Below are 17,046 nucleotides of genomic sequence, written 5' to 3' on the forward strand. Positions count from 1 at the left end.
GCTTGTAATGTACCCATGCCTGAGAAACTCCCTAACCCCTTACTTGTACTGATTGTCTGTTTATTTATGTATTTGTTTATAGATTTACAAACTTAAAGACAAGCATACAATACAGACTCATAATAGTAACCCCACATAATTTTTGTTGGTATATCAAATAAATTGAACTTGAACTCAGGGTTACCGTTTTTTTTCTTGCTAGCCTGTTGATTTGTTATCCACCTATAAGAATACTCCATTCTTCACGACAACATCATCTAATAATTCCTTCTTTCCATCAGGCCTATTTGGATATTTATAGAAATTCTTATTACAGTGTAAAGGGCCCAACTCTGGGATTCCCTCCCTCTCTACCTGAGAATCATATCTTTATGGCATTTGAGATTAATTCTTCCCAATGCTAATTTTCTTTCTAGAGGTTGTCACAAACCCGGCGCCAGAGTTAGGTTTGTGCCAGAGAAGGGACAAAACCCCCTGACTGTTAGGAGAGCAGACCAGTACAGCAGTCCTCCTACAAACAGTTCCCAGAGCTCTGTCAGTGACAAGGGCGCCCTAGAACAAGAGGGCTGGGAGGAGGGGAAACCAGAGGAGAACATAAGGGTCTCTAAACCTAGAGCTGCTCCTGTTAAAACTTCCCATAGGAGACAAGCTCCTATCCAGCCCAGCCCCCATCTGCTTAGGCTAATAGGAAAACAGCTGAAAGCTCAGAACCAGGCTGCCCAACCCCCATACAGAGTAGGGCGTGACTCTCTGAAGGCTAGACAAATAGAACAGAGCAAGCTGAGTAAAGTCAGTCTGGATCAAGCTCTGGAAGGAGACTCGTGGCCAGGTGCTTCCAGGTTCCAAACTGAAAATGAAGTTGAGATGAGAGACCTGGATGAGCTGTCTCTGCCAAGTCTGTTTGATGGTCTACAGACTGAGGAACCTATGGACCTTACCTGGGAGCCTGAGGAAATTCCCATGGAGGAAAGCGAAGTTTCTCCTTGTGTTTTTTTCTGCATTGTGTTTTGGGACTTGTGCTGGCTGGGTGTGTGTGGGTGAGCATTTCCAAAGCTCACTCCAGAAGAACTCTCCTATATTGTTGAAGGACTGTGAACTATGTGTTTTTGGATTTGTTTCCTTTTCTTGAGATAAGGAAAGTTTTGCTACTGTTTGAGGTTAATGGGAGTTGTGGGGATTGAATCCACAAAAGATCCTGGGTTGGGATTGTGGGGCCATTTTCTGGCAAGTTTTTTCAAGGTGGATTCAGCAACTCCCCACCCCCCGCCAGCTTACCTGAACTGGCAGGGGAAAGCCTGTCCAATTCCAGGCTAACACAGTGGGCTGGAAGAAGCAAATTGACTTACAATTACCAATTATGATTTTCCTTATCTGTGACTAAAAACCAGTTAAGACTATTAGGGATATACCCTGAAGAGAAGGTTGCTCAGACCTTGGCTGACTTAGGCGCCATTTCTTCTGAGCTGTGTTTTGTTTTGAACTTGTTATTTTTGAATTTGAATTTTGAACAGTGGCTACAGTGTTGTTTTCAGTGCTATTGTGAAATAAAGCACTTCTCTTTTTGTTGAAATCACAGCTAACTTGTTTTCTTTTGATATTAGCTGATATTGGAACACCAGCAGGGCTTTTCACTTGGGAAAGGCACGTCTGGATTGTATGTCTTGCACACGTCCCGGTAGCCGTTCTGACCAGCCAGCACCGGGTGTGCGACAAGGTCTATAAATTATCAAGTGGCCTTTTTACTAAAAACAACAATAGTGGCACATGCTTAGGAGCCATGCACTAACAGCGGGCTTGGTGTGTGCTTCCCATGTGCTAAAGAATACATTAGTGTGGGGGGCATGTTTGGAGGTTGAGAGTAGGCATGTCCTATGCTAATTGGTCTTGGGCACAGGGAGTCGTTCAAACCTTAGGCGCCCTCCCATTTAGGCCAGGGTTTTCTTGGCCTAAATGAGTGCATCTAAGTTAGGTGCCTAAGTCAAACCACGCCCAAAATCCACCCCTAACCATGCCCACTCGTTGGTTGATGCCTTGAAGTAGATGCCTACCTCAAAGTAGTAGACGACTACCAAGTTAGGTGCCTATCAGCTAATTGATGGTTTTTAAATTGATTTTTAATGGTGCTTTCAGTTAACGGTGCCAATTAAGCCAACTAAAACAATCAAGTTAGGCACCTAGATTAGCTAAGTGCACCGATCTAGGTGCCCAACTTCAGGCGCCATTTATAGAATCTGGGCCCTTATAAAATTTGCGTGTAGCGTTGATCATCTTGGCACCTAATTTTAGGCAACCTGTTACAATTTGAGGGCTTTATTTTTCAAGTACTCAGTAAGAAAATTCTTTATTCTGTTTTGTCTTAATTACAGGAGACTTTGCTGTTCTGTTGAACACTGGGCTATCGGCAAAGATGGCCTGTTTAATTAATTTTATAAGTGCATTGACAGCCTTTGTGGGCCTTTTTATTGGCCTGTCCATATCAGCAGACCCAAGCATTCAGACCTGGATATTTACTGTCACAGCTGGAATGTTTTTGTACGTGTCACTGGTTGAAATGGTAAGCAATGATATATATATATTTTTTATAAATCTTTATTGATTTTTAAACTAGAAACAGTGCCAAACAAATAAAGAACAGTAGAAACTACTGTGTAACCTGGAGTGTGCAGGCAGTACAATTTTTTTTGTTCCCTTTTTTTTATTTCATATCTTTTTATACTGTACTCTTTTCTTTTGCTTCATGCCATCTTCTGTTGGTTTTTTTAATTTTTTTTTTTTAATCATTTTATTTTAGTGTATGCTACTTTGTTTAATTGCATATTGAACAATATATGTGTACTAAGGGAGGAATTCATCAATGGGTGTTAACAATTAGCGTGTGCTAAATACTACAAACGCCCATTGCATTCCTTTAGCGCAGCGTCTCGTAAACTCTCTGGAGCCGCGTCACACTAAATTCAGGGCTGCGGCTGGAGGGCATCTGGAAATGCACGGGCACTGACGCGATAACATCACACGCATGCGCAACATCATTATGTCAATGTCCGCATGCGCGGAGGCCCTTCAGACGGGGTCCTGAGCCAGCAGTAGAGGGGTGGGGGGGAGGGGCTGGGAGAGGCGCAGAGGTGATGGCGAGGAGAAGAGAAGCCAGCCGACTGCCTACAGGATGTGCCTCTCGCCTTGAGGGGCACATCCTGTAGGCAGTCAGCCAGTGCCTCTCCTCGCCGGCGTATCACAGCGCATCAAGATTCTCGCCGCGGCACACAGTTTGTAATACAGTGCTTTATTGTTTAGCACACACAAATGTGGAAGCACCCATTGACAAATTTCCCCCTTAATTTTTTTTAAATATGTACAAAAAACACAAAAATGCACATCCTTACCTGTCAAAAACCTTACTGATGTGGAAGTTAATATAGCAGTTTGAAGTTACCCTATCAAGATATTTTTATTCAAAATAAGTTATCCATACAGCAGTAAGTAAAAAAAAAAAAAATTAAAATGAGAAGCTCACATTTTTCTAATTTATTTATTTATTCAATTTTCTATACCGTTCTCCCAGGGGAGCTCAGAACGGTTTACCTGCATTTATTCAGGTACTCAAACATTTTCCCCTGTCTGTCCCAGTGGGCTCACAATCTATCTAATGTACCTGGGGCAATGGGGGGATTAAGTGATTTGCCCAGTGTCACAAGGAGCAGCGTGGGATTGAACCCACAACCTCAGGGTGCTGAGGCTGTAGCTTTAACCACTGCGCCACACTCTCCTGGTTATGCTCTTTTACAGAATAGTAATTCCATGCACATTGCTTGTACTGTATGTTTTGTCTGGATTAAGTTTGTCCTGTTCATATTTTCAGAAGGGGGCATTTTATAGAAGTAAAACAAACCAAGATTTTTAAGAGAACGTATTCGTGGTCTGGCACGTTCAGTTCATTTAACCGATATGAATGTATATTTGTCTATATCAGTGATTCTCAGACTAGTCCTTGGTGAAGACCAGCCAGTGATGTTTTCAGGATATCCACAATGACTCTGCATGACACAGAATTGCAACTCCTTCTCCCATGTCGTGCAATTTTATCCCACGCTTATTCAGTGCTGATATACCAAATGCTTGATTGACTAGTACTCCCCCAGGCCAAGTTCAAGAACTACTGCTCTATATTTATCTGTATATGTATTTATAAAATGTTGTTTGTGTGCTCTTTATACATTTGGCAACTGTTCAAGTAAATGCGATCAAACTTGGCAGCCAAACTTTTCATCCAGAAGAGGGTTATGTTCTTGTTCTTGACCCAGAATGTTAGGTCTTCTCTAAGATAAGAACATAAGAATAGCCTTACTGGGTCAGACCAATGGTCCATCAAGCCCAGTAGCCTGTTCTCACGGTGGCCAATCCAGGTCCCTAGTACCTGGCCAAAACCCAAGGAGTAGCAACATTCCATACAGAATACCAAAGAATTGCAAGATTCCAGAATCCCAAAGAGTAACAAGATTCTAGAATACTGCCTCAATAACAGTCAAGATAGAGGAAGGCAACGGAGGCCTTTTTCTTTCTTTCTTTCTCTTAGAAACGCAACTCACCCTCTCTTTGACTTCTCATCAGTAAAGCTCTAGGAGAGTCACTTAAGGTGGCAGGCATTAAGCTGAGAACATCTTGCTTTTCTCATGGCCAGTTATAAGTGTCGAATTGATAGAAATGTCTATGTATTCACCCTGAACTATAAAACAAAAACATTTTATAGACCATTGCTTTCCAATAAAAGTCTGATTTTCCAATGTCAGCCATTAGGCGTTTGATTTCCCTGAGCAACGCCAACTAATTCAACTAATATGAGGGGGAAAGAGAGACAGAAAGTTTCAATAAATAAACTGGGCCTATCTCAAAAAACATTTTTATCGTTTTAATGTATATATACAATATCAGGAATATCAGAATGCCATGGTAGTGATAACCTGACACTCATTCACAGGTCATGTAATTCAAGTAATACCACACTTAGGCCCCTCCCCCTTTATCAAGCTGCATTAGGGTGTTTTATCACAGGCCACTGCGAAAAAAGCTACAACGCTCATAGAATTCCTATGAACATCAGAGCTTTTACCACAGCAACCTGCGATAAGAAAACACTAATGCAGCTTGATATAAGAAGGCCTAAGATTTCTGTTGTTGTTTTTTTTTAATGCTCCAGTTATGCATAATATGTCTATCTTTTTTTGATATCCCCAGATATAAAAATGTCCACACGAAAAATGCATAAAAGCAAGTTGTTCGGATGTGGTATCAAATTGTCCAACCCCATCAAAATAGCTTGCCATCAGCTGATAGCGACAGGGGAATCCACATCAGCTGAGCTGATTTTGAGGAATCCTGCCAGCTCAGCTGATGGGGATTCCCCATGCCAGGATCAACTGAACTGGCAGGGAAGATTCCTCTCTCCCTTCCTACCTCACAGGCTCAGATCCCCCAGCCCCCTCCACAGAGATCCCTGGCACTACACCCCTCCCGTCCGACATCCACTCACACTCCTGACATCCCTCCACCCCCCTGTAAACCCCCACCATCCCGCCACCTCCCACTCCTTCCTGCCATCAGGCCCCAAAGAGAGGCTGGAAATGGCGTCGGCTTGAGACAAGTATTGCTGGCTGCCATTAGGAAAAGTGCTGGCTGCCCAAGGGGGAGACAAATCTTCAGTTGGTAGGTTTAGGGTGTGAAGTGCGTGATGAAATTAATAAAGTAATTTGGTGTTATCAATTTTAATTTTTATAAAACGATTGAAATGTCATTTGTGTATATTTATGAAGGTATTGATGTTGCTTGCCTTGTAAAAGGCAGATTATAAATAAACCAATCCAATCAAGTTTATTTATTAATTTCTTCATGCAGTTGGGGTAATGTTTATTGATGTCTTGCATTCTGCACCCTAAGTATATTATTACCTTGTTGAAGTTTTTAACCATCGGAAGAGTAATAGATTATATATAGCATTGCCATTTCAGTCAGAATTAGAGAATGACACGGTGACAAAATTCATCACCGTTCCCATCCCCACGGATAACCGCAGGAAATAATTCCATGTCATTTTTTAGTGTCTATTTCAACCTCAGTCCTTCTACACCAGCATTCTTCAAAGCAAAGCTTGCGGGTCAGTGGTTGTGCCCAATTATACTCTGATTCTTCCCTCTCTCCTTAAAGAATGACATGAAGATGGTTTCCCGCGGTTATCCGCGGGGATGGGAACGGTGATGAATTTTGTCACTGTGTCATTCTCTAGTCAGAATTAAAAGTATTAGGCAAATGTTTCAAATCTTTGCTCCCTGTTTGTATGAATGTATTAATCTTTATGGTACATTAGATCTTGGTATTTTGTTTTCTGCATACTAATATGTAGTAAAGGGAGAGGTAAGAAGTAAGAATTCATAACAGCTAAACTGGAAATCAACTATAATCATTGTGCTGAAGTACTCTGGCAAGAAATTATATGTTGACAATGTAAATACTGTATGTTCTGTGTTGGTCTATAATTAATATAAGAGTGCCACCTACTGAGGATCCATTAAATTTGCATCACATGCCTCCATCTGGCTGACTTGAAAGTAGATTAAGTTCTGCTGTCTGAAAATTGCCATCTTTCGGCCAGTTAAAAGTACTTTAATTAGATGCTCCCAAGGGCATGTTTAATTTTCAGTTTTCCTTTTACTATTTGGTATGCAGTTCTTTCCCATCAAAGCATTTTGCAATAAAATGTAAGCTATCGTTTCAAACTGTAAGTTAGAAATGCACAGCAGACATAGAGTTATGAACATCTGATTAGTCCCAATTCCAGGCATAAAATCCAGACTTCAAAATAATTCCTGCAGAAAACAATGACCACTTAACATTGTTTAGAATAATAGATAATGGAGATTTATTTTTTTTTTTTTAAGATTTATTTGCAATTTCCACATGCAAAGTCCAATATTTGCACTTGTATATTTCATACACCTGTAAAAACTGATTTCAAAAAGATGCTATTATAGATTAAAAAGTTAGGGAGTCCTTTTACTAAGGCGCGCTAACCGATTTAGCACGCGCTAATCAATTTAGCGAGCGTGGTTAGTGCGACTTAGTAAAAGGACCCTTAGGACTGGATTCACAAACCTGCCCAATCGGGCCCGATCTGAGCAGGTCCGACGAATTCTTCAAACTAAAATATGCAGATGGGGCGATCGGAGGAACGCACCCATCTGCCGGCACAGATCGCTGTTGTGCGACCTCGTGCATGTGCAGATCATCTATAGATGATCTGCGCATGCCCATTTAGCTGCAACACTTTTTTTAAAACCTTTTTCCTTCACGCAGGTTGGATCTCCTGCTCTCTGCCGCCTTCCCTGCAGTGTGAGCCCGCGGGTTTAAAGCAGGGCTGCATGCCACAGTGCAGCCCTACTTTAAACCTGCGGGCTCGCACTGCTGGGAAGGCAGCAGAAATCAGTCTAGGCGGCAAGAGGAATTTTGGAGTTTCTCTGTTGTGATCTCTATTTTCCAGGTTTCCTTTTCTGGGCTTAGCAGTTTGTTTTTGGACTAGAACCAGAGCTGGGATCTGGTACCTTACCTTTCATTTGCTGTTACATCACATCCAAGCTTATTTTGGTCCAGTCATTGCAATAATAGTTCTTTGGCTGCTGGCCAGGCATCTTTTATTCATGAGCCTCTAGTCCATCCCCGGCCCCAGGGCTTCTGAAGCCCCTGAAACAGCAAGATCAAGGCGGCAGAGAACAGGGCGGCGCTGGAGAGTGGGAAAAGAAGGTCTGCGACTGGTCCCTAGCAGTCGCTTCTGGAGTTGATCGGCCAGCCCAGTCAGACCATGAAATGTGTTGTGAATCACGTCCCTGCCTACTTTGCATGCGTTTCTCCTCATTTGCATGCACGGATTCGAAGCGGATCGTTGGAGAGGTTAGTAAATGGGGCCGGTGGAAAATTTGATTGTAAAGGAGTCGCAAACCGATCGGTACACGATCGGTTTGCTTTGTGAATCTAGCCCTTAGTTTCTGTTACAACTTATCCAGCCCCCCTCATAATTTTATAAACTTCTATCAAATGGCCTTTCAGTCTTTAAGCTAAAGAACACAAACCCGTTTTAGCCTTTCTTTATATAGGCGATGTTTCATCCTCTTTATCATTTTTGTTGCCTATCTCTGAGCCTTTCTGTAGTTCCACTATACAGTGGCGTAGGAGGCGCTCGGGGCATTAGTGCCCACCCCACACCCTCCTGCTCCTTCCACGCCCCTTCGTTCCCCACACTACACTCGCACCCTTCCTTCCCCCACAGCTCTTTCAATCTTCGCCAGAGCGAGCAGCTTCTTCAGCCTGCTGCTCACGCCTACATTGGATTTCCCTCTGACATTACTTCCTGGACCCACGACCAGGAAGTTATTGTAGAGGGGAGCCAGGCCAGCAGCAACCTGGAGAAGTTGTTCATGCTGATTTAAAGAGGTACCGGGGGGAAGGGAAAAGTGCCGGTGCCCAGGGCAGTCTACCCCCCATCCCTTACTACGCCACTTCCACTATAATATTTTCCGAGATGGGACTGCTAGAATGAGACTCAATACTCAAGATGCAGTTCTACCAGGGATTTATAAAAAGGCACAATGATATTCTCAGTTTTGGTCTTTCTGTCTTTTCAAATAATCACTATAATCCATTTGCTCAATTAGCCTTAGCACATTACACTGAAAATTTCAAAACACTGTCCACATTCAAGATCTTTCTCAATGGTGGTGACTTCTAACCCAGAACCCAGCAATTTGTACTAAGGCTGCACATTAGTCACAAAAGATTGCAACCAATAAAATTCATTAGGCTGCAGTCGCCTCCCAGCATCTTCTCCTCTTTCCCTCCATTCTCCCCCCTCCCCCCAGATCTTTGTCCCAGTAGCAAAGGCAGCAGAGATACTCTGTTGCTATTTGCGGCCTACTCCCAAGCTTTCCCTCTGACCTGCCTTCCCCTTTTGATACAACTTCCTGTTTCCTCAGGGGCGGATGAATCAGAGCAAAAGATTCAGAGCAGACCACAAAGGCCTTATTCTGTAAATGGTGCCTAATGGTGTCTAACTTATAAACGCCAGTTGGCATGGTTGTCAATCAACCCCACAGTGCCATTTATAGCATAATTGCAATTAAAGATTTTACTCAAAATGCAACCCTAATTTGTAGGGATGGGCATTTTACAATTTTTATTTTGTTTCATCCTCGTGTCATTTGCAGGATTGTTCATTTTGCTTTGTTCTTGTTCGTATTCATTTTTGTTTTTGGGCAATGCCGTTCAGCGTACATGCTCTTTCAAATTAGTGTGCCCTCTTTGCTTTAAAGTTGGCTCTCTATCAGAAAAAGTGCACCCTCTTTACTCATAGTATGAATGTATTAATCTTTATGGTACATTAGATCTGTTGAATGCGCCTATCTCGGAGGCGAAGATTCGTCTGGGGATCAAGAAGCTGCATTTAGCTAAATCGCCTGGACCGGATGGGTATGGCCTTCCCGCCCAGACCAGGGCGCGTCTCCTCAGTTCTTACTTTTCTGCGGAGCCGAGAAGTCCATCTTCGACTCTCCAGTGTGCACTGCTTATTTGACAGCCCATTGCTAGTAATTTGTATCTGTAGGTGGAATTGTTTTTCCCTATTTATGTGTATCACTTCACACTTCTTTATATTAGATTGCATCTGCTATTTAGATGCCCAGTTTCCTAGCTTCACAAGATGCTTCTAGAAATAGGTCACAGTCTTCTGCTGTTTGGAATAATTTTGTGTCGATCCACATATGTGATCACCTCACTCATCACTTCTATCTCCAGAACACTTATGAATATGTTAAAAGAGCACCAATTCAAGTGAAAACCCTTGGGATACTTCATTATGACCCTTTTCCATATGGATAACTCGTAACTAATATTTAGTCCTACTCTCTCTTTCCTTTCAGCCAGTTTACAGTATACTGTACTTAAATGCATTGTCTCCTGTACCAGGACTTTAATTTACAAAGAAGTATTTCATGAGGGATTTTGTTGGAGGTCTTCTGAAAATCCAAATACATTATGGGGCTCATTTTCAAAAAAGAAAGATGTCCAAAAAGTGGCATAAAGGGGCAGATGGATGTTTTTCTCACCAAACCCTTCCACTTTTCTATTTTTGAAACCTGCAGTTTGTCTAAATCTCAAGGGGTCATGTTAGAAGTATGGTGTGGGTTGCACTAGGGCGGGCTCATGACTTGGGCATTTTTCTGCCATAATTGAACATTTAAGAATATGTCTAGGGCACAATTTAGAAGTCTGGAGATAGACATGTTTTAACAACAAATAAGTTCCAAAAAGGTGCCCAAACTGACCAGATGAGGTATATAAGATTGACCACACTCCCACAGTAGTTATTGACCCCCCCTCCCATGCCCCAAAGACATGAATGAAACAGTACATGCCTCCTGTATGACAGCTTCAGATGTTATGACCAGTCTAGAAAGTTCCTGGAGTAGCCTGGTGAGCGGTGTAGAGAACCATAGAGATGGAATCTCAGGCCCATACTCCACTCTAACCACTACACTTAAGGTGGAATTTGTAAGCCTTTCAAATTCCATCCTAATTGACTTGTAGGTGCACCTGCAGGCATAAGGACTGTCGGTGTGGAGTACAGTGGGTTTTGGAGGGCTATGCTGAGATTTGAACCTGGGACTTTTTATGTGAAATCCACTGCAATGCCACCTAGAGTGCCCCACTGTTCTGCTGGGATGTCTGTTTGGCCAGTCTACTAAGACTGCTGGCCCCCTCCTACATCCCAATGGCTTGTTCTGCATGTTTTTCTTTTGGACATGCTTTTTTCACAAATGGTTCAAAATGATAGACTCACTGAGCACAAACATATCCATTAAAAGAAAACCAAAACCATGATAGATATTTTGAAATCTTGAAAATGGGCATGTTTGGTACTGGCTTTTTGTGTATGTTCGCTAAACATCTAAACTTGGATTTAGACATCATATCTGAAATGCCCCTCCACATTGACCAGCTCACCGTTATTCACTTATTTTCATCCCTCCCTTAACTCATTCATTTTCATCCTTCCTTTAACATAACCCAGTTTTCCATTTTTCTCACACATTCTCTGCACTCTTGCCAGTCTCCAGTCTAACAGCCCACACCCCCTCCAATCCCCTCGCTCTTCTTCTGGCACTTTCATTTATTCTCCCATCTTGGACATCACTTTATCCCTTCATATGCTTATAGTTTTTAGTTTATTCAATACTTTATATACCATCTTTCATGCTAAATCAAAGAAGCGTGGGATGAACACAGAGGATCAAGAATCAGAAAATAATAGTAAATATTGAAGAACTAAGGCCAGTACTGGGCAGACTTGCATGGTGTGTGTCTGTATATGGCCGTTTGGTTGAGGATGGGCTGGGGAGGGCTTCAATGGCTGGGAGGGTGTGGATGGGCTGGTGTGAGCTTTGACGGAAACTTCAGCAGTTGGAACCCAAGCACAGTACCGGGTAGAGCTTTGGATTCTTGCCCAGAAATAGCTAAGAAGAAATTTTTTTTTAAAAAAATTTAAATTAAATCAGGTTGGGCAGACTGAATGGACCATTCGGGTCTTTATCTGCCGTCATCTACTATGTTACTATGTTAAGTTTACAATAAATTTTCATTATAATGGGAAAGAAATGCCAATATTCTGGATAGGAAAGACATACAATCAGATAAAAATCAGAAAAAAATATACCATGCATCAATCCCAAAACCACTGCAGGACACCTGAGCACATCTTGTGGAAAGACATTTTTAGCTGTGATAAGCCATGCTGACACCATGGCTGAATATCATAAGAAATTAAGCATTGCCATACTGAGACAGACCAAAGATCCATCAAACCCAGATCCTATTTCTAACAGTGGCTAATCCAGGTCACAAGTACCTGGCAAGATCCCAGAAGAGTAAAATAGATTTTATGCTGTTTATCCTAGAAAGAAGCAGTGGATTTTCAAAAGTCAATCTTAATAATAGCTTATGAACTTCTCTTTTAGGAAATTAGCCAAACCTTTTTTAAACCATGCTAAGCTAACTGTTTTTACCACATTCTCTAACAATAAAGTCCAGAATTAAATTACATGTTGAGTGAAGAAATATTTTCTCCAGTTTGTTTTAAATCTACTACTTAGTAGCTTTATTGCACACCAGTTAGTTCTAGTATTTTTTGGAAATAATAAACCAGCGATTCACATCTACCCATTCCATTCCATATTTTATAGACTTCTATCACATGTCCACTCAGCCGTCTCTTCTCCAAGCTGAAGAGCCCTAGTTGCTTTAGCCTTTCCTCATAGGGAAGTCATCCCATCCCCTTTATCATTTTTGCCACCCTTCTTTGTACTTTTCCTAATTCCGCTCTATGTTTTTTGAGATGCGGTGACCAGAACTGCACACAATATTCGAGGTGCGGTCGCACCATGGAGCAATACAAAGGCATTATAGCATTCTCAATTTTGGTTTTCCATTCCTTTCCTAATTGCTAGCATTCTACTTGCTTTCTTAGCTGCTGCTGCACACCTACAATCTTTATCCTGGGCGGATCTGACCGTATTCAAAAACTTGAATGAATGTTGTTCTGCTTCTGCTGTTTCCTCCCTAGCGTGGTGAAAGAAGCAGAGCTTTTAAAAGCTAGCCACAGATGGCCTGATTTAATCCAATAAAAGGGTATCATTTTCGACATGCTTTCTAAGCCTTTTTTCTGCTATTTCCTTTGAAAACTGATTCAGTCAAAAATTAATTACAAAAGATTACTGGTTTGAGTGATTAATCCTACTTACGTATACAAAGTATGTACTGTAAAGATTTCAAAATACCGAAGGATTCAGGGTTTCATATTTTCTTTAAGAATGCTTTCTATCTTTTATATAAACCTTCTGAGAGGATTGTGGTCACTTAATAATGAATCATAACTGTTGTTTTCATTTCTTTCTCTAGCTTCCGGAAATGATTCACATTCAAACGCAACGACCCTGGCTGCTGTTTCTTCTTCAAAATCTTGGACTGCTCTTAGGCTGGCTTTGCCTTTTACTTCTGGCTATATATGAACATAAAATTAAAGTACCAAATTTACATTGAACTTTCCAAAGGCCTGCCCTGAATGTTTATACTACTGATTCTTCTTGGATGCGGATCGGAAGCACTGCAGGCTTTGAAACGTATTAAAGTGGGACTCTTCTCATCAAAGCTTACTACATCTGTTAGAGATATAATAATCTGCTTGGTTTATAAAACAGTAATATTAGTTCTGATGTGCAGAGCCTTTTTGTTTTCAATACTACTTCTGTAAATACCAGAGCAGAGCTTTCATCACATCTTAGTTAAGCTAATCAAACTACAGGTTCAAAATTATAGGGCCTTTTCACCCAGCAAACAATTAACACCTTCAGAAAGATCTATTCAACAGTGTCTCGAAAGTTATTTTTCTCAGCATTCTCTTATCAAAAGCTATGCTATAAACCACTAGTGGAGAAAAATGTTTTGTGCTGAATTCCAGCCCTAAGTTTTAAATAATCTATTGGCACTTCTAGTTAGAATAGGATGATCAGCTGGTCATAAGGTTGCTCCTTTTCAGGATAAGATCTAGCCCCTCCTTTACAAAGCCACGCTAGCATTTTTAGCGCCGGCTGCGGTGGTAAGACCTCTGCTGCTCATAGGAATTCTATGTCAACAGAAATATCTCAAAAATGCTGCACCAAGATCCTTAAAAGAACCAAAATAAGCTGCGGTGCCAATAGACCGGACCCGGCTCACCACACTAAGCTAAAAACCTGCCCCATAAATTTTCTTATTAGAAAAAAAGGCATAATATAGCCATGATAATAATAATAATTTTGTAACACGAACCCTCATTGCGGAATGGTAAGCTAAGGGAGAAAGCAACCGGAGTTGCCACTCAGAGGCTTAGTCAAGGCAGAAAAATAGAGCGGAAAGCTCTCTTAACTGCCGCACACCATCATCGGGTGCATTTGTGTGCTACCAAGAAGCGAGATATGATGCCTGCGCTTCTTTAGCGTTGGTTCCTGAAGAAGGGGCTCTTGTCGTTCCTGAAACCATGCTTGGTTGAATCCATTGTGAAGTCTACGATCAATGGGGTAACTTCTATCACCGGAGCGCTAAACGGCCTGAACAGCTCAAGAAGCTTAGGCCCTGTTACTAAGGTGCGATAACTGATTAGCGGGCGCTAATCGATTTAGGGCACGCTAAACGCTAAAGCGTGCATGTTAAGTCTATGGACGTGTTAGCATGTAGTGCGAGCTAATCGGTTAGCACACTTTAGTAAAAAAGGGGGGTAAGTATTTTTTTTTGGGGGGGGCGTCTTAACATCTGAGGAGGAGGCTGGGTTCGCTCCCGTTTTGCTTTAAATTGCTCCATAAATTTATTCACTGTTATTAATAAAAGTGTTTTTGCACTATTTATCTCACTTTATAGTAGCACACGAACACACCCGATGAGGGTGTGTGGCAGTTAAGTGAGCTTTCCGCTCTCGTTTTCTGCCTTGACTAAGCCTCTGAGTGGCAACTTCAGTTACTTTCTCCCTTAGCTTACCATTCCGCACTGAGGGTTCATGTTACAAAATTATTATTATCATCATGGTTATTTTTATTTTTTTTTCAAAAGAAAAGTTTATGGGGCAAGTTTTTAGCTTAGTGTGGTGGGTCGGGTCTGGTCTACTGGCACCGCTGCTTGTTTTGGTTTTTTCATAGGAATTCTATGAGCATCAGAATTCTTACTGCCATGGACGCCGGAGCAGAGACTTTGTTCACACGTGGACTCCGTATTTGAACATTTTGACTCCTGAGAGTCGTAGTCGTGTTTTGAATAGACTTCTCCTCTGATTCAAAGCTTTATTGTTTTTTCGCTGTTCCCTGCTTATGCATTTGCTGTTTGTATCTGGGGGGGGATGGGGAGGGGAGGGCGGGGGATTGGGGATTCTTTGCTGTGGGGTGGGGTGAGATGGGTCCGGGGAGGGCATAAGAGTCCAGTCCTCTGCGGGTGTTTGATGAAAATGCATATCTTGGTTGTCATTGCTTTTGTATTTACTATTGCTTAATAAAATAGATTTCAAATAAAATAAATGCTGATGCAGCTTTGTAAAGGAGGGGACTAATGCCCTAACAAAAAGAAAGGGGGGGGGGGTGGTTGTGCTACTGTTTTTCAATGCAAATGATACCAGAGAAAATAAAGAAATGTGACAAATCATGATTAAATTAGCAAATATGTTTCAAAAATTTGGGAGGCCTTGGCTTTACCTAATGATAACATTTCAAACAGTTTAATAGCAAAGGAGTTTGCCTGTCCAACTTTTGCTTTTAAAGGTTCCTTTCACTGGCCAACTGTATTTAACCCTCCTGAATTCTCAGGTGAGCAAATTTAGCTAGACAAAAATAAGAGGCAGTTTCAGGTACATTCCAGGGGTGGGTCTTTTTGATGAAAAAGCCAGATAAATCTATTTTTCAATGCAAACAGGTCACATTTAGAAAAGCAATGAAAGCTGCACAAATAGCTGTCCCAATTACTCCCCCCCCCCCTTTTATTTTTTTACACAATCACGCAAGAGGTTTTTAGCACTGCCTCGTGACTGTCGGAGCAGCGCAGAGCATTCAGTGCACCAGCCGGCACTAAAAAAAAACCTCTTGCACGGTTTTCTAAAAGGGGGAGTTAGACAGTGAAATTTTGTCCAGCTATATTTAGAAGGCTTTTAGATTCAGCAAAATATCCCCCCCCCCTTTTTTTTACTAAACCGCGATAGTGGTTATTAGCACAGGGAGCCACGCTGAATGCTCCACGCAGCTCCCGACGCTCATAGAGCTCCTATGGGCATTGGGAGCAGCGCGGAGCATTCAGCGTGGCTCCCTCCACTAATAACTGCTATCGCGGTTTAGTAAAAGGGGGAGGGGTATATGCATTAAGGTAATTAGCTAAGCTTAACCAGTTATCTAAGTAGCTCAACCAGTGCCATACCAAGGTCTGAAAGAGCAGTGTGGCTAGACAGGGTGCAGATAGGAAGGGGCACAAAATATTTGTCCAGCCCACTGGCTCCTCTCATTGGAGGGGTGAAGCAAGCAAGGTAGAAGGGTGCCCGTGGGTGAGCAGTACAGGGCACAGCTATATCTCTGTATAGTCTTGCACTCAACACATGTTGGAAGCTGACCTCTTATGTAGTCACCCAAGTAAAATACAATAGACTGGCAGTGGTACCTCTATCATTACTTTCACAGGGACAAAGGATCGTGCTGGTCTTATATACCTGTTCTGCAGTTGCCAAAGCATAGCCAAGCCTAGATGTAATGAATACTGCTGTAGCTCAGGATGATGGGACTAAAATTGAAAGTGATTAACTATATGCAATATATCTGCTCTCACTCTGTATAATGCATTTTCAGGCAGAATTTGATTAAAACAGCATCCGGTTCTAATTCATTCAGTCTTATTACTGAGCAGCAAAACAGGAAGGGAGACAATTCCTGAGGCATCCTGACAACTGTCTGTTGACATTTTAATGAACTCCACAATTGTGTGTTTCAAACCCCTTCACATGAGTATATCACGAGAACTGCATCTTTCATCTCAAGATCCAATGTGATTAGGGCTGCGGTTCACAAACTGAATTTAACAGATAAACTTACAATCTGGACTTCATTTCCAAAAATGATTCAAAAGGCTGAAATAACGCCCTGCAGAGAAGACGAGAGTTGATCTCACTGCGGGTAGAAGACTATCCTGATGAATATTGTACTTAGTGGTATTTTCCGTTGCAGAAAGGTCCACGATGTAGGAAAAACAAAGATTTTATTCCTAAGGATAGTGGTGGTCTTTTTAAATCAGTGTTCCGCCCATCAATTGCTATAATATTCTCATCATCACAATGCACTGTAATATTCTTAGTCACTGGTTATAACACCTTGGGACACCAACAGTAAGAATGCAACTTGTCTTCAGTATAATTACATTACATTAGTGATTTTTATCCACCATTACCTTGCGGTTCAAGGA

General features: G+C 41.7%; 1 protein-coding gene across 2 annotated transcripts in view; it reads left to right on the plus strand.

The window, feature by feature from the left end:
- SLC39A12 (solute carrier family 39 member 12) overlaps window positions 1–13,790 on the plus strand; it is a 79,025-nt gene extending 65,235 nt beyond the window's left edge. For both annotated transcript variants that reach the window (XM_033931288.1, XM_033931289.1), the window contains exons 12-13: window positions 2,367–2,554; window positions 12,988–13,790. In XM_033931288.1, coding sequence (XP_033787179.1) covers window positions 2,367–2,554; window positions 12,988–13,128 — 329 coding nt within the window. In that variant the 3' untranslated portion in view covers window positions 13,129–13,790. The remainder of the gene's footprint in view (window positions 1–2,366; window positions 2,555–12,987) is intronic.
- The last annotated feature ends 3,256 nt before the right edge of the window (window positions 13,791–17,046 follow it).

This window comes from Geotrypetes seraphini, chromosome 2 (assembly GCF_902459505.1).
Source record: "Geotrypetes seraphini chromosome 2, aGeoSer1.1, whole genome shotgun sequence".
Lineage (NCBI taxonomy): Eukaryota > Metazoa > Chordata > Amphibia > Gymnophiona > Dermophiidae > Geotrypetes > Geotrypetes seraphini.